Genomic DNA, 26,710 nt, shown 5'->3' with positions numbered 1-26,710 from the left:
ACACACACACACACACACACACACACACACACACACACACACACACACACACACACACACACACACACACCTGGTCCTTGGGTATTGTGTCAGCTCCTCTCTGCCTCCTGGCCGACAATAATATTTGAGAAACTGATGTTCCCAGTTCTCACGATATTTCTGCCAAACAATGGCTACGTAAAGGTGCCTATGTGCCTATGTATGAAAGCAACGCTGCTGTCTGAGTGATGGATCAGTGTATACACATTGGGAACAAACAAGGTGAGTTGAGACAGAGATTATGAGCCTGCTGTGCTCTTGTCTCAGACTAAATACCACATTACCCATAATTACAGAAAATCCCACGCATTGCAGCTTTAAGATGTTTTTTTTGTGAAGAAACTTAAGATAAATAGAATAACAAATAAACAGTAATAAGAGATCAGGGGCTTGGCCCAATACATCCAACGTTGTATCCTTCCCCTTATGCCACTGGTAAATGTTCTTGTCTGTCTCAACCAAGGAGATTAGTTACTGAGCGGATGGCACAGACCAGCACTTCACCATCATGTCACAGGTATGCCTAGCATTCCACTCAGCGTGGCATACCCTCTCATGTTCTTAATTACACGCTTGACTGAGGATTAGCTTGTCAAAGAGGGGACTATATCGTCTACCAGGGGATGAATTATCATTTGTAAAACCGATTTACATACAGCAATGTTCATGAGTGACCCCCGGGTCATGACTGACACCTCGTAAGTTAGGCTGCCACATTTTGTAATCCCTCTCCCTACACGTCTAGCCTGTAACAGAGTACTGCACAATATGTTGTTATGGCTCGCCGAGCGACAGCTGTGGCCATGTTCTCGGGTTGTACTGTATGTCCATTTCCTTGAGGGCATTTACAGGTGTTTGTGCCAAATTTGGCTCAAGGATGAACTGAATAGATTTTTGTGGTCAAAGGTCAAGGACACTGTGACCTCACAAACCATGTTTTTGGCCATACTGTAACTCAAGAATTCCTATGTTATTTTGTTAGTTACAAAATTTCACGGAAATGTTAAATAGGATAAAATGATGAAGACAATATTTGGGAGGTGCGGCGTCCATGGGGTGCATCCCGGTGGAGCCCCGGCTCCCATAGCAGGAGGCCTACCTGGTTGATCCTGCTAGTAGCATATGCTTGTCTCAAAGATTAAGCCATGCATGTCTAAGTACAAATGGTTTGCACAGTGAAACTGCAAAAGGCTCATTAAATCAGAGTGGCCTCACGGATGAGCTGATTAGAATTGGTGGACAGGGGCGCCCCATAGCCAAGTGGTGAATGGTGCGTACTGTCATAGAGTCCCCGGTTCGATTCCTGGGCCGGCTGGAGCATTTGCTGCAAGTTTCCTGTCTCTCTCCACTGCGCTACAGTCAAAATGCCAAAAATAACATACTCAAGGCCTAAGAGAGACCTAAGAAAACACGTTTCAAGTCAATAAGGTGAAACTTACATTTCAACAAAAAATACACAATTAATTCAATTTCTTCAAATTCTTCACTAAATATATGGAGTCTGGATAGACATGGATGTAAATGGCATAATACAAAAATATAACATAGTGATCAGTCCAGGCTAGTAACAGCCATATTAATAATAACTGAAATGATAAAATATCACCTTCATGTACAGTACAATTGTAAGAACTTTGGATCGAGTACTCTGTAGTCTTTCTTGCAATCCAAACAAAAAGCAACAATGAAATGAGATGAGTATTGACAGTAAGACACAATCAGAGCAATTCTGCCCATCTGACCCTTTTTATAGTGGACAAAGTAAACAGAGTACAGCTAGCAAGATCTGGACAGAGGAAGAGACAAGCCTTAGCCCAGGGCTTATTATCAACAAATTCAAATTCATGGACTGCTCATCAAATACATGTCAGACAGTCAACTGTGCACACAGTAAAATCCTCAGTGCTATAGGTCCATTTGGTTACATCAGAGTTACAAATGGATAAACGGACACTGAGGATTTTACTGTGCAAGAAAACCACAGTAATCAAACCAATATATGCAATGGATTCATAATGAGGTCATAAATGGGTCATCATTATTAATCACATCAGAAAGAAGACTGGTTCTGCTTTTCACCTCTAATATAAGACTACTAGAGTTTCGGGGGGCTACGCCCCCCTCAACCCCAGCCGCGCACGGGGCCCAGCGTGGCCGTGTGTATATTGGGGGACCCAAATCGCCGGAGTGAAACTGTGGAAAAGTTTTTTTGAAAAAGGGAAAAATTTGAAGAAATAATATTTGTTATGTTTCAGGGGGTCCACAGGGGGTCCGCGGACCCCCTGATGGTCCACTGACCCCCTGTGGAGTGTTGGGACGCGCGGGGACACCCCTGGAACATTGCGGACCATTTCTTTTTTTTTTTTTTTTCATGAAGGTGGTTGCTTGTTTCTGGCGCAGGCTGTGCAAACCTGGCAACCCAGCGCATGCTGCCGCACGTTTAAGTGGCGTAGCGTCATGAGGGTCAGTGGGGCCGTGGCTCGGTCAGTGAAGACCCTGTAGTGCGGATGATATGTGGCATAGAGGGGCAGATTGTAAATCCACAGAGGAAACATCCGTGGGCTACCATTGGTTCAGCGATGTGTGCGGTGGCCCTGCGGCCCCTCCTCCTCCACCAATGTGCAGTATTGAGAGCCCTGACGTCACAACAATTGGAGCGATGGGCACTGCACTGTGGTTGGTTAGGGTACACCTAGGGCCCAGGTAGAACCCAGTTAAAGCCTGCATGGGCAAACCCAGTTAGGACCCGCCTTGGTCCCACATAAACATGGCTAGTTGGGGCCCACCTAAGGGCCAGGTAGAAGCTACTTATAGCCTGCATGGGCATCGCAGTTGGGACTGAAGTGGATGCCGCTGACATTGCTGACATGGGGTCCATATGGTTTAGCCCACCTTGAAACCATATGGGAACTATGCTGGCATGCTGGCTGTAATGCAAACGCTGCATCATACCTGCAGTGTGTAGTTTGATGTTGTGTGTGTAGCAGATATACCTGCAGTGTGTAGATCAATGTCCATAGGAAACTCAATGCCCAGCAGTGTTTTTTTTCCCCAGCAGAGTTTCTAGTGTCTCTGTGTCTCTCTGGAAGAGGTTGCACATGAACTCTGCAGCCGCACTGAGGCGCTCCAACACAAACACTCTGACATTAAGCTGCTTCACACAACAAACATCAGCACCACGCTGCTGTTTGTCCAAAAGACACAATATCTCCTCTCCCACCGACGTCATGTGTTCATTTATCGACAGCCGTACAGACTCCTTTTGACACATTTTACGTCGTTTATGCAGCTGTCACTGACTCTCCACATCGGGCTGTTATTTTGCTGCGATCAAGTCAACGATGTGAGAGATTAGTTATCAGAGACGGACGGACAGGGGGTGAAACATAGTGTTGCGCCATGCCTTTCGGCCTGGCGGAGACAATAAAAAACCGAAAGTAAAGGAAATGGCCATTTCTGCAACAGAAGTAGTCAATAAACTATGCTATGAAAACATGGGCCACATTGGCAAAGAATGTAAGAAAGAGGCAATCATGTAGAAAATAGCCGATCTCCAAGCTTACAAAGCCTCTCAACGTGAGGCGTTGCGAGCTTGTAGATCGGCTATTTTCACAATATTTACTTGTGGAAGGGAGTCAAACAGAATGGGGGGGTCCCAGATCAAGTACGTGTATTTGGGGGGGGGGGGGGGGGGGGGGCGGCGGCGTGAAAGGGTTGATAAACAATGCTGTAATCGGAGCGAAATTATCAGAAATTACTACATGACCATAATGCAGCCTAACATGCGTTGCACGGGGCGGTCCTGCCATTACGTTAGTTACTGTAGTTGCTGTGGAGCGACATAGTTGTCCAGAAGACACACACAAACATACACCATCTACAATGGACGAACTGAGCAGCAATATAGACATTCACCACACGAACGTGCATTGTTGACAAAGTGATTGCACAGCCGCTGCAGGCATGACAACCAGGTTAGCGTTAGCCACATGGCAGCTATCACAGCGCCCTGTCCGTCGTGCTGCAACTGCCTGTGATGGCTACAGCAGTAACAGCAAGCTGTCTGCGATGCCATTGTCTGGAGACTGCTGTTAGCGTGACACGACCAATGAGAGTGAGCGCTGTAGTTGTTGCTAAGATACGGTGGCGTCTCTGCCCCATAGCTTGTAGATCTCTCACACATGATTGGCGTAGGCTGCGTTGCCAGGTCGGACTTTGTGTCTAAGCAATGGTCGGCTTATTTTTGCGCGCCTTTGGGCTCGTTTGCATTGTGCGCACGGCAGCGCTTGTTTAGCGTACGTCAGCGCGACGTGGCAACGGACGTGGCAACGTGAAAGGTGATTGGCTGGTGAAAAGAAACACCCGACGTTACACCAGAAATGGTGCCTGGAGAAAATGGTGACCAAAAAAAAAGTTTGGAAAAAAAGGAAAAAAAACCCGCAGCGGCTGGCAGCTGTTGTGGTGATGAGGTCGTGCGCACGGTAAACGGTACGAAGCTGCCTCCCTTTCCGTTTTGTCCGACATTTGGTGAGTAGAATTAATTATGTTGCGCGGTGGAAAAGCTGTAGTGAGCAGTGAGATGTCCCCTACGCGAGGCGTAAATTCAGCGCGGCCGCCGTGGCGAGTCAGTTGCCGACATGTGGTCTGGCGGTGCGTTGTTTATTCGATAACAGAGCTGTGGGGTGTCGCACCCAGGGTGCGGAAGTTGCTCGCCATTTATATAGTTAGATAAGACATCTATAATCTAATAGTAGGTGCAATCTATCACTGTATATTTATTACAGTATCCAACAGATGTATTTTAAATAAGCACTATAAATGGATGACCATATTGATGAATAATGGAACATAGCCTCCACAGTGTGTGTTGTCAGGTGATTATGCAAACCCTAGCTGGCTGTATGTCAGACAGTCAAACCCCCTCTGGGAGATACTTATTATCAACTGGTTGGGCTTAGCATAGCTCAGAATTCTGCACCAGAGCTATGGAGAATATCCCCAGTGCTCTCACTCACTATGCAGGTTGCTTGTTTCCTGTGTTCACAATTTAGCACTGTTTAACCAATACATGATCTTTTTTTCTTTCTGCATCAGAGAGAGATCCCAGAGAGGTGCAAAACATGGAATGTTTCATGCGTGAAACTATTTTGTGCTGATTGACAAGTTGTAAGGTCATTCCATCCGTTCCTGTCAGATTAGGTACCATCACTTCAGGGCAGACAATTGCTGCTTTGCGGATGGTGCTCTAATACAATCAGAGGATGAAATGTCACCACAAACTGCAAATTGGCCCCTGTCTTTCCTCTGTGTGCAATAGAGGAGAATGGGAAAAAAACACTGTATTCTATTTAGTTTTAATGAAACCTCATCACCCTTTTGTGTAAAGGCACACATCACGTCACATCACATCATACATGCATACAAAAAAAACACACACACACACACACACACACACACACACACACACACACACACACACACACACACACACACACACACACACACACACACACACACACACACACACACACACACACACACACACACACACACACACACACACACAGCACCTAAAGACGCACTTCCCATGCCATCTAGCCTTGTTATTTCATTACATTTGACTTGCTCCCATCTCACTGCTCCTCTTTTGGCTCATGTTTCCTCAGGGGATTGTTAATGGCAGCATAAGTGAAAACAAAACAAAAACTATAGGAAGCGGCAGCGATTCCAGGAAATTGGAATGAACTTGATGGCCCGTGGGCTTATGGCGCCACATGTTCCACGTACCATTAACATACTTTCTGCTAGCTCACTCTACACGACTACAGTGACGTATAGGGGTATATAAAGGTAATCTACGTAATACTCTGCATACAAAAATAAACAAATCAATTATGGACTACTCAAAGAAAAGGGAACTGCTTCAGAATTTAACCCAGTGATGCCCGTCTGGCATTGAATGACTAAAGAATATGGAGTTTGGGTCTGAATCCCGTATCGTGTAGAGAGGTTAAGGTTAATCTAGTCTTAGAGTTAGAGAATTGAAGGGTCTCGAGAGGGGAGGTTCATTGTTTACACATTGTAGGCAGCATTATAGGCTACATTGCTGTTTGATCATATAAATGAATGTCTGAGAACAATGTACTATTAATAAGTATGACCTTATATCCTTGGCGTGTGCCTTAAGCTGTGATATTTGTAACTTATTCAGCCTTTCAGGCATGCAATATTTCCATCCAATTAATGCAAAAGGTGTTGACAAACTAAACCTCCTCTTCATTATGTTGTCAAAAATGTAGCCTGCAGCACTTAACAGAGACTTGGTAGAAAACAATATCTCACACCACTACACCCACTAAGGCAGCAGATGTAACACCTCACACCTTACAGTTAGCAGGAGATGATTGGGCTGATGTAGCTCACTTGGCCAGCCCCAGAAAGGTTTTCTTATGTCTGTGTACAATAACTATAATCACATATTGCATCACCATGTCTATCACATGGCAATGAGGCATACATTATTTGCCTGCACTTGGACACTGATAGAAAGAGCAGTGAGCATGCCTATAATTAAGACTCATCTTACCCTTGTAGTTAATTGTGACACTGTATAATTATTAAAGCTAAATCTCTACGTTTTATGTCTGTTGTTTCACTCTCCCGACAGAGAAAGATAATTGCAACAATGTCCGAACTACAATAGTGTCCATTCCAATGCACAATCTGCTTCAAATAACTAACTAATGTGTCGTACCCAACATCAGGATCAAAACTGATCAATGGATGATTAGGGAGACCACCTCCAACCACTGCAGATGTGCAAGTTATATTGTATTAACATACTATACCAGAGATTGGTATAACATTGTATTCATTAAAGTTCCCAGAATGTAGCTTTAATTTAATAATCATCATAATAATACTGGAGTATGCATCATTCATTGTTAAACAAATAAGCATAAAAATACTCTCATCATTCCCAAACCCAATACTTTTTTATTTTAGTTGGATTTGTTTAGTTTTTTGGCCCACTAGGAGCGGGGCTGTAATAAGGGTGACAATGTCGTTTGGTCCGTCCGTCCGTCTGTCTATCCATCTGTCCTTCCATCCATTCATCCAACACTGATCCCAAACAAAATGCGTAAATTGAAAACTACTGTCTCATAAAAGCTTATTCCTCAGAGTCGTACAGAGGTATTATCTCCAGATTGTATAAGAACTTGATGAAAAAGAAACCTCATTCGACAGAATATGTGAAAAACAAGCACGAAAACAAAGGTAACTTTGTGATTTCAAATGAGGAATGGAATGGTTGTTTTGGCTCCCAGTGGAAATGACCCAACACGGACACATGGAGAGAATTTGGATGGAAATGCCTAATTAGGTTTTTTATTACCCCAAAGCAGAAGACACATTTTGCTGGAGAGGACGCAAAGCGTTGGAGAGTGGAGACTGTGTGTAACCAGAATGCCAACCACTGGCACATATACTGGGACTGCCCGGTAATAAGACATTTCTGGACAGAAATACACACGGCATTGGAAGCTGTATTTAAGATGAAAAATCTTAAATACAGCTTCCCTCTCAAAATGGAGGACTGGGCAGATATAGTAAATTACATCTATGTAATGGAAAAAAATACTTTATGGTCAAACTGGGTTACGTATGTAATTCAGACAGACAAGGTTTTGCTTGAGAGAGATAATATATTAAGGTCTTTTGGATTTTGGTTGTCTCATCTTTGTGTCTTTGTCTTTTGTATCATGAAATGGATGGTATTTTGGGAAGGGTTAAACTTTTTAAGATGTTCATCCTTTACCAAGGTTTTTGTATAATGTCCAGTATTAAGGTGAAACTATGTGGTAGGATGTACACACTTTTCCTAAATAAAGAATTGCAAAAAGAAAAAAAAGAAAACTACTGGCTAGAATGCCATGCATGCCTTCCAACTCCCCGGAGAATTAACCTGGTGACCCCATGATCTTCGGCCAAAATTGCAAAAAAATCTAATGGGTGGATTGCCATGAAACTTGTGCATTCATGCTCCCCAGAGAATTAACCCTAACCCTTTGAGTGACTCCATGACCTTTCCTTTAGTGCCACCCTCTGGCCCAAAGGCAAACTTTGCGCACAAGATATCTCAAAATTGGCAGACTGCCATGAAATTTGTTTATCCAACACTTTAGATTAGATTAGATTAGATTAGCCTTTATTGTCCCAGAGGGATATTTGGTTTCACAGACTGTTGAACAATAGGCTATACTATACACACACAATGTAAAGACAGTAACATAGAATCTCCAGAGTAAATCCATACCTCCTAACACACAAATAACAAGTGGACAAAACACCTACTAAAGCAAATTCTTTCCCATCACAAAGTTCTCCATCAAGATGGCATAATTGTAAAGTGACAATTGAGGGGATGAACAGTGTCATTTGCTATTGTGAGTGCTAGGCGTGTGATTGCTTTATCGTTCATATCAGAAAGTTTGGTTGTGGGAAGGCCAATAATCTCTGAGGTAGTACGTGTAATGCTGAAAAGTTAATTTTTTGTTAGAAATGGTCAATATATTGAAAAAGCATGGCAAACAGTACAACAGGATGGGTTGAGTAAAAATATTTTGGGTGCTACTAGAAGCAAAATGACCTCTGGGGCGATTAGCAGGGCTTTTTTTTTTAATGTTTATTTTTAGCGGTGCCAACCGCTCTACACTTGACTTTGTCCGTATGTCCGTCCGTCCGTCCGTATCAGCACGGGATGATGAGCACGGGATTTTACACAGCTATAACTCCAGTTTGCAACATGCCACCAAGTCCAAATATGGTATGTGGACTTAGACCACCAATAGGGACGAGCATGAATTGCTGAAGTTATCACAGCGGGGTCCAGGGACCCCCCGCGTATGTTCTGTCCGTCCGCCCGTTTAGGGCACGGGATTTAAAACAGCTATAACTCCAGGTTGAAGCCTGCCACCAAGTCCTAATTTGGTTTGTGGACTTACACCACCAATAGGGACGAGCATGAATTTCTGAAGTTATCACAGCGGGGTCCAGGGACCCCCCGCGTATGTTCTGTCCGTCCGCCCGTTTAGGGCACAGGATTTAAAACAGCTATAACTCCAGTTTGCAGCATGCCACCAAGTCCACATTTGGTATGTGGACTTACACCACAAATAGGGATGAGCATGAATTGCTGAAGTTATCAAAGCGGGGTCCAGGGACCCCCCGCGTATGTTATGTCCGTCCGCCCGTTTAGGGCACGGGATTTAAAACAGCTATAACTCCAGTTTGCAGCATGCCACCAAGTCCAAATTTGGTATGTGGACTTAGACCACCAATAGGGACGAGCATGAATTGCTGAAGCCCCGCCCCCTCTGTCTTCCCATTGGCTGGCCTTTAAACAGCCATAACTCACGTTCGCAGCATGCTACGGAGTACAAATTTTGTGCATGGACTAAAACCACCAATAGGGACAAACTGTAATTACTTAAGCCACGCCCCCTCTATCTGCCCATTGGCTGGGCTTTAAACAGCCATTATTCCAGTTTGCAGCATGCTAGTACAAATTTGGTAAGTGGACTCAGACCACCAATAGGGACGAACTGAAATGAGTTACGCCCCGCCCCAAAGGCACCGCTTCCTTCACACAGGGTGTGATTTATTTATTTATTGTGAAGGTTGAAAATGGGTGTCATCCTCACAGCAATTAGGTTGTCTATAAATATATACCATATTATTCTACTGAGTTTTATTCCAATATGTTTTGCATTGTTTTTGTATTTGTATTTTATTGTATGCCTTACTGATGAATTGAGTACAATGGACCACAATGGAAACGAGCCCCCTTGGGCTTTGTGTGTTATCCTTTTAGCATAACCTTTGACTGCACTACATGTACTGTTAACAATCTTGTTAATAAAGTATTCAATAAACCAATCAATCAAAATGATCTGCACAGGCTCATGTCTGGTTGTGTTCTACTCCATTAACTCTACAACAACCATAATGATGAGACAGATGTATCAGCCAAATCAGTAATTATAAGCTGTGAGAAGAGGCAAATGAAAGAAAACGAGGAACCATACTGTTTCTTACTGTTATTATTACACTACTGTAGCTCTCTTTGAAAAAAAAGTTAGGAGACAAATCCCTACCTACAATTCTATATACTAGCCCACAGTACAACAATTCCTATTTGCTGTATGCTCCAAACAAGAACAAAAAATAAACAAGGCTCTGGCACATTTTCCTGTTTCTCCCCATCATATGAGGCTGTCCCCAGTCCACACACTGTGGGGCCCACAGTGCTTGCCTGGGGCCCTGATTCTCAAATCAATAAACCAATGCTGCTGCTCCCCCATAGAGAGCACCTTTTGCCCGGTGCTCTGGCTCACCTAAGGCACAGCAGGTATCTACACTACATAATTCATCCCCTAAACCTCTTTGTCATTAATTACCTTAATCTATTTTGTATAACAAAACCAGCATAAGCAAGCTATTTTAAGAGAGCACTCTATGAACAATATTGTGTAGAGGAACAATTATTAAAAACGAAAGGAAAATATCATTAATAGAGGTCAATTCGCATGATAGCCCCACTGTTGTGAGGAAATAACCTTGTAGTATTCCACTGAGGTGGTTAAGATCCCAGGAAATCAGCGACATCCCACACGCTATTGATCTTCTAAATCAAATTGGAGAAAAAAAGCGGAAGCCTTGAAAGAAAAAAAGAGGGCGTTCCAATTTAAAATGCCAGTCACAGACTACCGACACAGAAGTAGTGATTAGTATTCAACTGCCATACTCTGACTTTTGTCTTTGGCACATTAATTTTAATGAAAAACATTCTGCTTGGCCATTATATTCTGCACCTCCTCAACCCGGTATGCTGACCCTACCATAAAAAAATCATCCATCCATTTGATTTCAAGCCACCCTTCATACGGATACTTTTAAAAGTAACCTCACTGCTGCCTGTGTGCTCTGAGATCTTAAGGAGGGATTGAAGTAAGATGGGCTGTAAATGTGAACAGCAGTGTTTATACTGTATCCGTCTTGCTCTGTAGATTGGAACAATTTCTTTACCCACTTTGCATGCAATAAAAACTATGAATAAGTGTTTTATAGCTCTTATAATTGCCAACAATAATGTTATGCATCCTTGAAGAGTGGATGCAATACACAGAGATTCATCCATATCGTCACTGTTGGGCAGAGATCTTGTATCTCCATATTTCATCTTTTTCGTTTTTTAACCCATAAATTAATGCCCTAATTTATACTTCGTATCGTATGACAGTGTTGTGTAAAAGTAGCAAAAATAGCTGATCTACGATCTCACACCGTGTCATGATATGACGTGTTGTGAGCTTGTTAGTCTAGGCTTGTTAGTATCTTGCTGCTTTGCAGGAATGGAAATAAAAAAATATGTTTTAAAGATCTTTTAAGATTCAAGGCATATTCGTAACCGGAAATGATAAACAGATGACATCTGTTTGCAACTTTCAGGAGGCGTGGTTACAGAGTAGCATTCGAAGATTGTGGAAGAGTTGTCTGGCTTGAGAGAATATGAGCTTGCAGATCTGCTCTTTTCACAATTTTGTGGGTTTTATAAATATTTAACCAATGAAAAGCATTAACAAGAGCTTATGACTAAATAACTACACTGGATCCATTGGAACACAGGTTCTTTTTCCATTACCTGAAATGTAACGGTTTTGGACTCGCAAGGTTTCCAGCCTGACAGCAACATTACGTTATCTCTCACAACAGGAACGCACGGCTGCCGGATGTTCTTTTGTGGTCCGCGGTGAAATGGTGTGTCTATAAAAGACATAGACAGTAGACTATGGATATGAATTATTGAAAGGCATTGTGGTTCTGACGGGGTTCTACAATGCAGTTAATTTGATGTTCTTGTTTTTGCTGTTTTGGATTCAACCTGCAATGCACCATCTATCCATCCCTGCAAAAAACAGGGACAGAGGAGGAGCAGGCCAGTGGGAATGCAAAAAAAAAACGATCTGGTGATGCTAATGTCGTCTGTCAGCCAGAGGTCTAGCTTAATAAACCTCTCGATGAGACGGGCATGCCTTGTGAGAAATAATGTGTACAAAATAAGCCTCGTCAATTCAATTCCACACACCTGAAGCTGCAGCCGGAAAGTGGAATTAGGATTGGTGTGTGTGAGGGTACATCGTCGTGCGTTTGTGTGTGTGCTTTGGGCTAAACTGTGGGCTAGAGAACGCTTGGGGGACATGTTTTCTAGCCTGTCTCTGCACTCTGGAGTGAATATCAATATCCCTGGCAGGCAGCCGATCAGCGGGAAATGTTTCCTCAGCAGAGTGTGAGATGGCGCTCGGGACTGTCATTTATCTCCCTGAAAAGCCTCATGGTCCTTATGGAGCAGGTACAGGTAACGTCCTGTGTGGTGACACGGCCGTGCTTGGAATAAAATGAGCCCACAGAGATTCGAGAGTTTACCTGCACTAAACAGGCGCACCGTCTTGGACATGACTCAAGACATGGGGCTTAAAATTCCCCCCCTGCGACATCTAAGAATTTCTCTACATCTTGTCACAGCTGATTTCCAATAAGTGAGGGGAAATTTTCGGGGGCAACAAATTACAGGACCTGCAGTGAGGAATTTCACTAAAATGCCACTGCTGTTCTGAGCCTGAGACAGCAGCAGGTACAGCAGCACCATTTGCTGTGCTCACAAACACATAGTGCTTTGTTGCTTTGTGTCATAGAGGAGAAAATGACGACAATAGGCAAAAATGTATACTTAATATAACATACTTATCAATCTTATTAAACCCTGTGTAGATTCAATCAAAAGAGGCTAAAGGCCACATATTTCAAGGGGAAAGCTAATAATGTTTTAACCACATAGGCCCTAGTGCCCTATTCTGGGTATGTCATAATAGGCGAACAATATGCAAAGAATAGCAGATCTAGCCTGTAGATAGGTTTTTTTAATGTACAATGTGTATATATTACCATAAGTATATACAGAAGTATTCAAGTGGTTAACAAAGATGGGTCCCTTGTTCACGTTCTTCTTTTTTTTAGGGTTTAAACAAACTGACATTACTGTAGAACGATGATGAAAACAGAATTTGGCTTTTCACTGTGACTCAAGTCAGGCTCACATAAAAAGGTGGATGTTTGATATGAACAATTGCCATCCAAAGTGTTCTCTCCAATTTTGTGGGTTTATATGCTGTGCAGCACAGAAACTGAGGAGAACGTCGCCCCACCATAGCGCACATATCCTCCAACAATAGGAGAAGCAGCCTCCATGCATGAGCCTCTATGTGGCAGCATTGATTCACAGCGACGGCTTGATAACATGCAGTGGCATTTAATGTCCCCAGTGCTCAGTAGCGGATGCCGGTGGCACTATGATGTACGTTCAATTCCTTCATTGAGGATGATGTGGGGCGACAGAGGATTTGGTCAGGAGTGGTGTGACATGTAGCCTGACAGGCTAAGCCTGTGAATAAGGACACATCTTGGAGGAAGTGGTCCTCGATATCTCTGAGGTACCTGAGCCCCCCCCCCCCCCGTCATGTCAAAGCTGAACAGCTATACACACACTGATGACATTATATATATGTATATTATATATACGCACATATACATACATGTTTTCTTTAATACAACAATTATTAAAAAAATAACTTAAAGCATCCGCATTTTTTTCACATTTGGTTCCATTGACGTATCACTGTATTGTTTTTTACATGTTCCTTCTATAAATTACGCAAATCTCTGCATGTGAGTGAGTGAGTGAGTGAGTGTTTCCCCAGCATATCTTGAGAACCACCCAAACAATCGACTTCAAATTTGGCATGCGTATCGCCGAGGACCAGGCGGAGTGATCTGCCAAGTGGGAAGTCAGTTAGATCGGCAGTTGTCCAAAAACTCGATAAATCCGAAAATCCCCATGGAGTACCCCTGATATCATCAATATGGCGTCATAGTACTGTTGTCATAGAATGGCCTGTACTACATATTTGGGCCTTCCTGACTCTATGGGCATAAAAGGGTCAAATGTGTATGGTGTGTATGTGCGTGCGTGCGTGTGTGTGTCTGTCTGCATATATCGAGAACTGTCTGACTGATCAACTTCAAATTTGCCGTTTGTATCGCCGATGACCCAAGGTCAGATGTACAGAGTAGGAAGTCAGTTGGATCGGCACTTGTCCAGAAGTATATCCATAAATCCACAAATATCTGTCTGTCTGTCTGTCTGTGGGGACTGCACTAAGTACTCTGACAACGGGCACAATGGGAACAAGAGGGGCTTTGACAATGGGCATTGCATAACTGCGTGGCATGGCATCGCCCTAGATTTGACAATGATGGATTACATTGATGGAAAACACTTCCTTTAAGATGGAATCAACGAAAATCAAACGTATAATAATTAGAAAATATAGCTGCAAGCCGCAATAATGGGGGTAAAGCAATATGCAATATGCCCAATAAGCCATAGAAACAGAATAGACAGAATTTGAGAGAAAGAAGCTCATGCAATTAACAAATGAGCATTGCAAACGGCTGAGCAGAGTACTGAGGGATTGTGGATATTGTAATGCAGAGCTCTTTATTAAGTTGCTTATAACGCACAATTCAAACTCTTGTTAAAAATTCTGTTCAAGACAAAAGTTCTTATTTCTGTACTTCATCAAGATAACATAGATTGTATTCTATTTAGGCTTATGTATTTTATCACCATAGCGACAGAATGTTCTTACCACTGTAAGAAGTTTAAGAAGGACAGAAATACACAAGGCATTGGAAGTTGTATTTAAGGTGAAAATACCGTTTCAATTTGACATTTTAATTCTAGGGAAAATGAACATTTATATAGGACACTTCAATAAATATCTGTTTCAAATATTGTTATTTGGCTTGCAATAAAAACATCACCAGACATTGGTTACTTACTGACCCTCTTAAAATGGAGGACTGGGCCGATATATTGTAAACAACATCTATGTAATGGAAAAAAAATCCTTTTCACTTCGCCTACAAATGGAAAGATTAAAAAAATTATGGTCAAACTGGGTTACGTATGCAAGTCAGACAAGGTTTTGCTTTAGAAAGATATTGTATTAGGGTCTTTTGAATTTTGGGTGTCTCATCTTCATGTCTTTGTCTTTTGTATCATGTGATTGTCTTTCCTTCATAATATACTAACACAGTGACAGGGTTAGTGGAAAGCCATTAGGCCTCTTTACCATAATCTCTTTTATAGTATAATACAAAGAAAAAAGTTAGTTATTTTCATTCCTGTGCTGTGTTTAAAAAAAAAGAAAAAAGCTAAAGGATGGTATTTTGGGATGGGTTAAAAATGTGAAGATGTTCATACTTTACCAAGGTTTATTATTATTATTATTATGTAGACCTTAATAATCCCTACAATGGAAATAGTTTCAGCTTCACCCAGCTGATAAACTGGTCATATTGAACGCTCGGGGGGAAGCAGTTAGGGGATAAGTATATTCCTTAGGGACACCTAGACGACACATAGCCGGGGCCAGGAATTGAACCTGTGACCTTCTATGACCATATATGGACATGTCCTCTTTTGTGCCCATATTTGTTTGTGCCTGATGCCATGACGACTCATTGATGTTAGACAACACACTCCATATTTGGGCATAGCTGCATTGGGAAATCCTTATATGGTTATGGCTGAGTCATAGTGACATGACCACGACCACGTCGTCCGTCAGCCTGCCCGCCCGCTGGTCCTCCCTTAAGCCAATTTGAATATAAGATAATGGTCTATAGATTGTGTGTAGGTTTCACGCAGATTGCTCAAAAATCCCAGGAGGAGTACAGATTTAACAGTTTTTCATCAAATTCAAAATAGCGGAAGATCTAAGAGGCAGAGGTTATACTGTAGTTTTCGATGGCAAATGTATTCCTCATGAGGAGATGCATATGTGTATTTAAGTTTCATTGGCTGTAGGTCAAACGGTTCATGAGCTACAGTATGCTTGTTCAAAGTTTGCATTTACTGGGATACCCAGAGGTAGCACACACAAGATTTACTTGTGGAAAAGGGGGCATTAACTTTTTGATTGGTTCGAACGAATGACATGCTTTTCCCATCGTCCGGTATTGCTGCCCATGCTCTGGATGGGCGGTCACAGAAATCGATAGCTCACCATATTCGGTGCCACATTAGCTGCATTCCATGCTGTGGAGGGCCGGTCGTGCCACATTAGGCGCTTTCCATGCTGTGGAGGGGCGGTCACAGAAAAAAACATTAACAGCAGACTGCCGTTGCCGTGGATAACCTATTGGAGTCACCCTAAGCCGGTAAGTTATAAAATGTCAGCATTGTACTGTTGTTGTGACATTTTATTTAGGTGAGAATACAATCTGTATAGTCACAGCTAATGTTAGGGAGCATACACTGCCACTGACTCATGTTTGATTCCATGTGTTTGGTGAAGGGACATCCATTCTGTGGCGAGCCGTGCTGCCAGTCAACAACTGTATTCACCAGCAAGAGGACTGCATCCAGTTTCGTTCATCCTTCTATAATTAAGTAAACCTCTGTCTGTCTGAAAACGTTTTTCCCCTCAGTGGGCTGAGCAATTGATCTGAACTTGCACACGGTCAATGATCATTATGTGCAGACACTCAGGAACGATATTTTTCACTTTTCCCAAACTCAAGCTGTTTATTAGCGTTTTTGGGAAGTCTAATGTAAGTCTATGGCTGCAGTTTTTGCCGTTACTGTGCATGCGTGGCCACGTCCGCGTGCATGCATGGGCATGCACGGCCAAGGGGTCCCCAGACCCAGAGTATGTTAGCGATTGGTGCTAACAGCGTTAGCGTGTTGTTTACTCACTGATACAACGGAGCAGAGCACAGCGGAGCAGAGCGTCGGGACTCGGGTCCGCGGACCCCTTAACGCGTGGACCTGTACCGCACGCGCGCGTGTGTGTGTGACCCATCGTAGACCCCCAGTGGCCTATATAAAATTAAGCAAGGTAAAGGTTGCCCAACATGCAAATGTTTCTATGGAAATATATATTTTTAATCTCCTTTTTTTTTTACTGTACTCGTTCTGCTCATCTATTTATGAGCCCATGTGGTTGCTGTTGGTTATAGGCCTACACGAGTGGTGCCCGTGCCTTAAAGGACAACTTTAGTTTTTTACAACCAAGGTTTATGTTTTAGATTATAATTAAAGCAAATAAAATATGAGTGTTAAAATTTTTAAATTTACTGCTTTCTATAGTTTTAGCAATTTTCGCGATCTTTTCTACAGTGGGCGGGGGCATTCTGTCCGGTGGCTAAATATGTCTTTTTTAACACAATAACCTGGTGTTTTCTTTATTATTATTTACAGTAGCTCTTCTAGCCTCCAATAACTCACATCTGGCCATCAAAGACCACAGGACCTTTTTTATTGTGTAAAAAAGGCATATTTAGCCACCGGACAGAATGCCCCCGCCCACTGTAAAAAATATCGCAAAAATTGCCAAAACTGTAGAAAGCAGTACATGAAAAAAAAATAACACTCATCTTTTATTTACTTTAATTACAAGCTAAAATATAAACCTTGGTTGTAAAAAACTAAAGTTGTCCTTTAAGTAAACAAATGATTAGTACACATACTAAAAGCCAGAGAAGTGGCTTCGCATCATGTCGCCTTGTCAGCCTCCCATTCAGATCAAGTTTATACCAAACAGGTAAATTGTTTCGTCCATTGCTACTACAGATCCTTGGCTGACTCTAGAAGGTATGACAATACTGTCTGCGCCAGCGGGCGATCCAGGAGCATCAAATTTAATCATCCTTAGAGCAATCCATAAACTATCTATAAACAGAGATTGGAATCAATTTTACATTTGTTTAAGCCAAAGACCAAACAATTGCCTTCAAATGTAGCATTAATGTGTCACTGAAGGCAATTAATGGGTCATTTAAAAGTAAACCTTGAATTAGCCATTGCCTTACAAGTGCAAGTTTGTGATTATGTATGATGTTGATCTAACGAATATGAATCCAAAAACATTGATTGGATTCATGCATTAAGTACCTGGTATCCCAGTTAATGCCATATTACTTATGTCAGTGTTGTTCAATTAAGTGCTATAGCACCACCCTTTGGCCAATGGTTGTGAGTTTAATTTCCTTGCCATTTTGCATGACCCTCTACCATTCTGCCAAGTTTCGTAAAAACAGACTGCGCCAGAAGCGTCATAATAATAATAATAATGAAACTAACAAATGCACTAGGGTGCCTATCATGTCATACACGATAGCTGAAGTTGTAAGCAAAGTATGACTATGTGCCATGAAATAATAATGATTTCCGTGAGATCACTTTAAGCAGCGATTTCAGAGATAAAAATAAATAAAAACTCTGCCATCCTATTTTAAATTCACCTGGATGGTGTATTTTATGTAGGCTGGTGGAGTTTATCCACACAGAACACACTGGTACGTTTTACGTCAGACATGCATTCTCAGTTGGATTCAGGTAAAAAATCGTCCATTACTTTGTATGGTACAGCGACATTTCAAACCATTTCTTTTTATCTTCCTTTTACTGTGTACTCATGTACAAAATTCATTATATTCCCATGACCCACGGTAGTTCAACTAATATAGTCAAGCATGAACAACTCCCCTCCAAAGCTGCAATTCACAGAGAAAGCGGTAGTTCAACTAATATAGTCAAGCATGAACAACTCCCCTCCAAAGCTACAATTCACAGAGAAAGCATGGACGCTTCACTGTTAAAAGGAAATGTGAAATTAACAATGTATCCATTAAAATAATGTCAAAAGGGGACTACTGAAGGCTACAGTACTACATTATAATAATTAAGCAACATACACAGGGGTGTACAAATGTTTCCTCATGAACAAGTCCAAAGTGCCATTGTAGATTAAACTTGGCTAGGCATACCATTAGTTTTGAGCATTGCTACTTCTTGCCAGAGTGACCCTCCATTCATTACAGCACTATCCACCCAGGCAGCAACATTCATTTTACAAAAGGTTTAGCTACGCTGCCCTTAACTGTTAAGCTAACTGTAACAGTAAGGCTGAATGGTCAGGACAGCATCAGCTGGCATTAGTCACCCTACAGGGTTTTCTCTTCATGGTAAAGGAACGCTGTTCTGTGAGGCAGGCCGAAATGTGTCACTATGGATTGTACCTATTGCTCTCTGCCCTGGGGTCACAAAAACTCATTAAGGGTTGGATTCGTGGCTTAGGAAGCCCAGCTAGTGGACCCCCCTCAGAGCATGTGTATATATGTGGAAAGGAAAATGAGATGGAGGAGTCATGGGTCTTTGGAAAATGTAAATAGTCTTGTTCAAAACTGAAATAAAATAAATCCAGGAAGGGATATTTTATGATATATCTAAATATCTATATCTAAATTAAAATCACATATTAGTAAAAAAGCAGACAACATTAGGGAGTTCAGTGTTAACTTATTCATTTGTAACTCAGATAGTACAAATATTTTTATATTAAATTACACGTTACACGTTAAATTAACACTGAGGATTTTTACAGTGCTCATAAGGAAAGCCACTGTGACATTTGCAGAATAGGCAAGAGATTGAGTTATTAATGGTCCTTACCTGGGTCTTTGTGGTCAGGGTTCTGTCTGGACAACAGGAAGAGGAAATCCTGACACGTGTCCTGATCCAACAGTGGACTGTTGTTGAGGCACAGGTCAACGATCAGGGTCACAGCTTTCTGACAGACCATGTCATAGTCCTCTCGGTCAGAACTCATGCTCCCAGCCGCATCCTCAGTTGTGTGTGCTCATCCAAACAGGACTAACGCACCCACACATACCACGCGGTAGCCTGGGATAGAGAAGACAAATTCAAGTTGTCTGCGTCCTCTGCCGATTCTCCTCGTTTATGATGGGTCTCTTGTGTATGTAGTGTGTGGGCACTTCCACATTGTGAAAGCCGGTCTGCAGTGTGTGTGTGTGTGTGTGTGTGTGTGTGTGTGTGTGTGTGTGTGTGTGTGTGTGTGTGTGTGTGTGTGTGTGTGTGTGTGTGTGTGTGTGTGTGTGTGTGTGTGTGTGTGTGTGTGTGTGTGTGTGTGTGTAAGCCGGGCCGAGCGAGTGCATGAGCACGTGTTTATGTATGCATTCGTATTGTATGTGCGTGCGTGGGTTTCTTAGCTCTGTGTGTAACAGCGTGTGAGCTTAATGAATCACTCATGCCCCCAGGTATTCCCAGGGACAGAAATATTGCATCACATCTATTCTAAAGAAGAACGCCAAATGGAACACAACAGATGAGTTCACTCGGCAACACTCAATATGCCAACAAGAGCCTGAGCCCAGATCCCCTCCCACCGCCTAACACCCCCCAGGAGCCCATCCCCCATCCCCAGATACCCTCCAGCACCCACCTCCCCTCCTCCCCAGATCCCCTGGTTCGTTCATGCTCCAGCCCCATGCTGCCACCCCCACACTGTGACAGCATGGGGCCATTTTTTATGAAAACGTCCATGTTAGGACCACTGGGCTTGTTTTTCCCAGGTCGCTTGACAGCCTGCTCCCTCAGGTCAGGCTGTCTCCAGTGGTGAGCTTCTCCCAGCTGAGCCACCTGTGACTGAGAGCTCTTTCTCCTCGTTGTCACCCACATTCCCCCCATCACTCTGGTCGTCTGCGCTGCAAGGGCTGCTGACTGTTTACAACCTGTGGTGATGAGGTGATGAGGGGCTGGCGTTCTGGTTGTGCTTGTGTGCGCCTCAGTGCACATATGTCTGCCAGTTCAATTTCAACTTCAGTACAAATATCAAATGTCAAAACAAATATCAAATTCACAAAGTGTGTGCCTGAGTTCAGCAGTCTCTTGTGCAAATAGAAGACTTGTACCGTTTGAAATAGCAGCAAATATCAAATCATCAAATACCCAAGATGTATGGGAATGGGAATATATCTGCAGTCGTAAAGTGAGTGAGTGAGTGAGTGAGTGAGTGAGTGAGCGAGCGAGTAAGTGAGGGAGCGAGCGAGCGAGCAAGCGAGTGAGTGAGCAAGTGAGAGTGAATACCAATGTAATTGGAGTATGTAAGTGCATGGAGCCATATAATTACTTGTGGCTGTATATAATTAACCTTTGCAAGTGTGTGTGTGTGTGTGTGTGTGTGTGTGTGTGTGTGGGGGGGGGGGGGGTGCATTATGCACACACTTGTGCATAAATTGTATGCATAACCAAGTGCCTGTGCATGCAATCCTGTAACTAAAATATCTATTTATACCGCACATTAAGATATTAACACTCTTCGCCATATCTGCATGGACAATTGCAGGTAATTATGTTCTAAACAACACAGTAAATCCGGGGAGGCAGGTCCCTGTGCTGCCTCCAATGAACCTCAGTGGATTCAATTCAGATTAATTCAGTAAGTGAAAACACAACTGTATGTTTATTTTCAAATCATCACCGATAAGGGGTTTGACCTCCAAGATCCATCATTTAATGTGTTCATTGAACATGAACTACAGCCTCTCCCTCCAGGGCGTAAAATCCTCCAGCAATAAAAAAAAGAAAGCTCTACCCAATTGACTTGACTTTTCCACATTATCAACTTGAACTCTTCGTGAACTTTTTAAATGACCTTAAGCCTTAATTATACTCAAACTGACCATTAATTAAAGTAATATAATAAACCCAGTAAAGAAAGGGAGCTCAAAAAGTAATTTCTAATATCCATGTACGTACTGACTCACCGTCACACAGTGAGTTCCCTCCCTAATTGGGTTGACCCAGAGTTTAAAGACTACAATTCCATTTGTGTGGCTACCAGATAGGCCTTAGATTATCTGGAGCTAAGCTAAGCCCCTTGTTTTGCACACACAGTAAAATCCTCAGCCTTACATTTCTACACTCTCCGAGTTAAATGAACACTTGGATTTACAGTGCAGTTGTTGTCTCAACTGAATTGGATACCGTGTGAGTCTACTGCTGCCTGTTGAACAGGCAAATACCAGATAGTTCCTGACTGGGTTTCATCAACAGAGTCAATTACTCCTCCGCATCTGCTGGCGCTGATACTGACTCTATCTTTTATTTACCCATGCTCTTGTTAAAACAAGCTGCAACCCGTTCTCACAATTCACAGGCTACTGTGGATAAGTGTTGTGACAGGAGTATTAAGGTTAAAATAGACTTTGTTGTACGGCTGCATCACTCGCCGACAAGGGCTGATGTTCAGTGCTACCACTCTAACCTAAACTCTAACCACTCTAACCTAACTTTTTTTCATTTTTGGCCTGGCATTTGGTGCCCCCCAGAGCTTGGTGCCCAGGGCTGCAGCCCCTAAAGCCTGTGTAATAAGATTGGCCTCCTTAATCCCAATGGTGCTCTGTGTAAATACTGATGAAACATTTCCGTTCTGCGCTAAAACCAGCTTTTGGTGCAAATTCATTTAGCTTTGGGCATAAGATAGCAGTGTGCTCTGATTGTGCTTTGAAGACATGATTAACATGTGCGCTTCCGCTAGCACTGCATTGGGCCGGGCGGAAGATAGGGCCCTCTGTATTTCAAAGTGCAGGCAGTGGCCACCATGTGTAAATGCTACGGTGAATAAAACTGATCGAACAGTGCAAGATTAATTATACACTCTATGCTATCTGCTGTGTTAATTATTTATGCATCACAGTTTTTGGTGTGAAAGTCCTCTCCCCGTCTTTAAATAATTTAGGGATCCATGGTTACAAAAGTGCTTTGCAGGAAATAAACATACACTTTATATATGCTAATGTTGAATTAATGGGATAATCAAGGCGGCTGCTGGGAGCAGTCTAATGTCTGATTTATAGTACATCATACGACGGTGTCAAGAGCTGAAAATGGCAGATATAAAAGCTCACAAAACACTGCAACTGCAACGCGTTGTTAGCTTGTACATCAGCTGTGCTTAGCGTGCGACGGCGTCGTACGACTAAGTATAAGTCAGGCTTAATGGTCTTTAATTCTGTTAGGCACACCACCAGCCAATAATCCAGTAAGTTCTCCTGTAAAGCACTTCTTTCGTTTATGGTAGAGGAGTTCTGGCTACGAGCGATGAATAAATGAGGAGGGCTGAGGGGGCCGTATTGATCGCTGTGCAGCGGGTGGGGGCATATTTTCAACAGCAAATGAGGAGGTTGTGGCACACAGGGTCCTTGGTTTGATATGCAAATCATCCTCATCTGTGGCCAATCTCTCTGTGGAGGTGACAGCCCATGGTCGCAGATGTTGAACTTGATTCATAGTGGCAAAGGCATGACAAAGGGCTGGCACACTCAAAGCTATGCTAATCAACATCAGCATTTCCAAACTTGAGCTTAGGAAATCTACGTACAGTATCGACTGTGTAAAGTGTGTGTGTGTGTGTGTGTGTGTGTGTGTGTGTGTGTGTGTGTGTGTGTGTGTGTGTGTGTGTGTGTGTGTGTGTGTGTGTGTGTGTGTGTGTGAGTGAGTGAGTGTGTGTGAGCACAAGTGTGTGTATGTCTATTTAGCATTGTCACAATTTGTAAATCAGAGGTTCTCAACTCTAGACTAGAGCCATCAGAAAATAAAAATTTGATCTAACTTTTGGCTCATAGTTTTTACCCATTTGTAACAACTAAATTGAACTAACTAAACTGTGCTGTGCATTATTTTGATGGATAATGCTCTCAGCTACTCCTAACATACATAGAACACACAATGAGAATGTCTGTGAACAAAATGTGATTCAATGATCATCCTCATATATTAAAATGACATAATGGGTAATGATGCGGTCGGCCAGTCGGTGGACTACCGCACACACAGTGCCCTGGTGTAGTGCTTTGTAGAGTCATGTGACAACAACCACCTTCAGCTCAACATAGGCAAGACCAAGGAGCCGGTAGAAGACTACCGCCGGAGCAATAAGAGAACCCCCGCTCCCATCACCATCCACCAGGACATGGTGGAGATGGTGAACACCTTCAGTGTTGTCTGTCTGTCTGTCTGTCTGTCTGTCTGTCTGTCTGTCTGTCTGTCTGTCTGACTAGGCTGATGAGGTTAAATAATTATTGGCCTTCAGATCTGAGAACAATATCAAGGCGGGGAGCATCAATGATGCCTTTGATCATTTCTCTGGGTTTTATAGAAGGAGAAAAGGGGGGATGGAGGAGAAGAAAATCAAAGGAGAGTGCTTTGACAGTGAAAATGTAAAGCGCAACACGATGCTAAACACTTCTGTTCTGAGTCAAGGCAGGAGAACGGCAAGGACAATTGGATCAGCTTCTCTTTCATCACTGATATCAACTGAACGGATCACAAATAGCGTTTGAACATTTCCTGTTTATGATTACCTACAGTGTCATGTTGGAAAATTGATGCATCTATCAAATATCTTTAAACAAAGTAACCTCATAACATTTCTCAAATGGAGTGAACAGCCTGGGTAGAGCACCATGATTCAAAGTTTTAGCATAATTCTTTTTTATGTTTTATTTATCTATTTGCTATATCAGCAGATATACTGTGAACCCCCAACCGCAGGTGTCAGCACTGCTCTCGATTCGGCTGCAATGGGAAAACATAGCACAGGCTGACTAAATTAGGGATTTAAACGGCTGTTTCAACCCGTCACTTAAATTTTACTTTCCGACTATTTTGCACACAACTGTAAACGTCTTGGACTACCTTTACTTTTTGGATACTAAGTGCGGAAAAGGGTAATCGGGGACTTTTGCCAGACCATACCTCCGCCAGAGCTCGGCGCAGCGGAAATCAGCGGAAATCATTCAAACCAGTAAATGCTGATGATGTGCAGAGAAAACTTTTAGCCCTCCAGCCGAACAAGGCCACCGGCCTTGACAATATCCCCACCAGATTCCTCAGAGACGCAGCTACTGCTATTGCCCCCATAGTAGCCCAAATCACAAACCTATCCATCAGCCAGTGTCACGTCCCACAGGATTTCAAATTGGCAAGAGTAATCCCTCTACATAAAAAAGGAAGCAAATTAGAACCTGGCAACTATAGGCCTGTTTCCATCCTTTGTTCCATCTCAAAGGTTGTAGAGCGATTAATTCAAGAACAAATCAACAGCTACCTCAGCGAGCATAAACTGTTGTTTGAATTCCAATCGGGCTTCAGAACCTCCCATTCCACTGACACATGCCTGATGTATTTGACCGACTACATCAAACGTGAGGTAGACGCGGGCAAATACTGCGGCATGGTCATGTTGGACCTCCAAAAAGCGTTCGACACTGTAAACCAATCAATTTTAATTGATAAGCTGAGGGCGATTGGTTTTGACTGCACATCATTAAACTGGATGAGATCCTACCTGGAGGGTAGAGAGCAAGTGGTTGACATCAACGGAACCATGTCCTCTTCCCTCCCGGTGAGCTGTGGGGTTCCTCAGGGCAGCATTCTTGGGCCGTTACTGTTCCTTTTATACATTAACGACATGAATGCTGCCTGTAACTGCAAATTGTTCCTGTTCGCTGATGACTCGGCACTCCTGATCTCGGGAGAGGACAAGTTGCAAGTTGAGGAGGCGCTCAGCTCTGAACTCTCAAAAATCCGTACTTGGCTTACCGATAACAAACTGTCACTACACCTTGGGAAAACTGAATCCATTCTCTTTGGGACCAAACATTCCCTCAGACAGATGGAGGTAAATGATTTCAAGGTCAAAGTCGATGACACAATTATCGCTAGAAAAGAAGAGATTACCTATTTGGGTTGTATTCTCGACAAATACCTGTCAGGTGAAAGCATGGGGACAAAGGTGGTCAAAATAGTAAACCAGAGAACCAAATTTATGGGCAGAGTTTCCTCTTTTGTCAACCCACAGGCCCTCAGGACCCTCTCAGGGGCCCTGATTCAACCACATTTTGACTATGCTAGCACCTCCTGGTACTCCAACACCTCAGTGTCACTGAAGACTAAGCTTCAAACCTCCCAAAACAAACTGATTCGGCTACTCCTCGGATTGGGGCCCATGACCCACCTTTCTCCCACCCATTTTGCCAGCCTAGGCTGGCTCAGGGTGGAAGACAGGGTTAAACAACTAAAAATGGGACTGGCCTTCAAAATTGTAAACGAAAATTTGCCCGATATGCCCCCTATTCCCGCATATCTGAGTAAATACCTCCAAAAGGTTAGTGACACCCACAGTCACAATACCAGAGGGAGCGTTAACAACAATTTGGTACCACCCACCCATAAAACAAACATGGGCAAATTCTCATTCTACAGCACTGCCACCCAGGATTGGAATGGGCTAACCCCATCCCTCAAAAAATGCAGTTCGCTGGGCTCATTTAAAAGAGCCTTAAAAAATCACCTTTCAGGAGGCCAAAAGAGGAGGTAGTACCATTTTCCCATTAGATAGCCGACCCCCCCCCCCTGTTCTTGTACATATCTCCCCCCCCCCTTTTTTTTATTTCTTTTGTTGTACATAGTATTATATGTATGTATATATGTATGTATATATATATATATATATATATGTATAGATATATATATAGATATATATATATTCTTGCTGTTTTATTTTTATTTTCTTTGTGTAATGATATTCGAACTGTGATGCCACTATATATGTCTATGAATTGAATACCAAGGCCCTCATTGGAAACAAGTCCGCAAGGACTTTTATGAACGGACCTGTTA

At 42.7% G+C, this 26,710-nt stretch overlaps 1 protein-coding gene across 1 annotated transcript in view; it reads right to left on the bottom strand.

The window, feature by feature from the left end:
• Nucleotides 1–19,847, bottom strand: part of syt6a (synaptotagmin VIa) — a 51,370-nt gene extending 31,523 nt beyond the window's left edge. Inside the window, exon 1 of the mRNA XM_084068309.1 lies at nt 19,679–19,847. Within this exon, the coding sequence (XP_083924435.1) occupies nt 19,679–19,835 (157 nt within the window). The 5' untranslated portion in view covers nt 19,836–19,847. The remainder of the gene's footprint in view (nt 1–19,678) is intronic.
• Between the last annotated feature and the right edge of the window lie 6,863 nt (nt 19,848–26,710).

The sequence above is a fragment of the Gymnoscopelus microlampas genome, assembly GCF_963454915.1.
Source record: "Gymnoscopelus microlampas genome assembly, chromosome: 10".
Taxonomy (NCBI): Eukaryota; Metazoa; Chordata; class Actinopteri; order Myctophiformes; family Myctophidae; genus Gymnoscopelus; species Gymnoscopelus microlampas.
The sequence above is the reverse complement of the archived record's forward strand: the minus strand, read 5'-3'. Positions and strand labels throughout refer to the sequence as shown.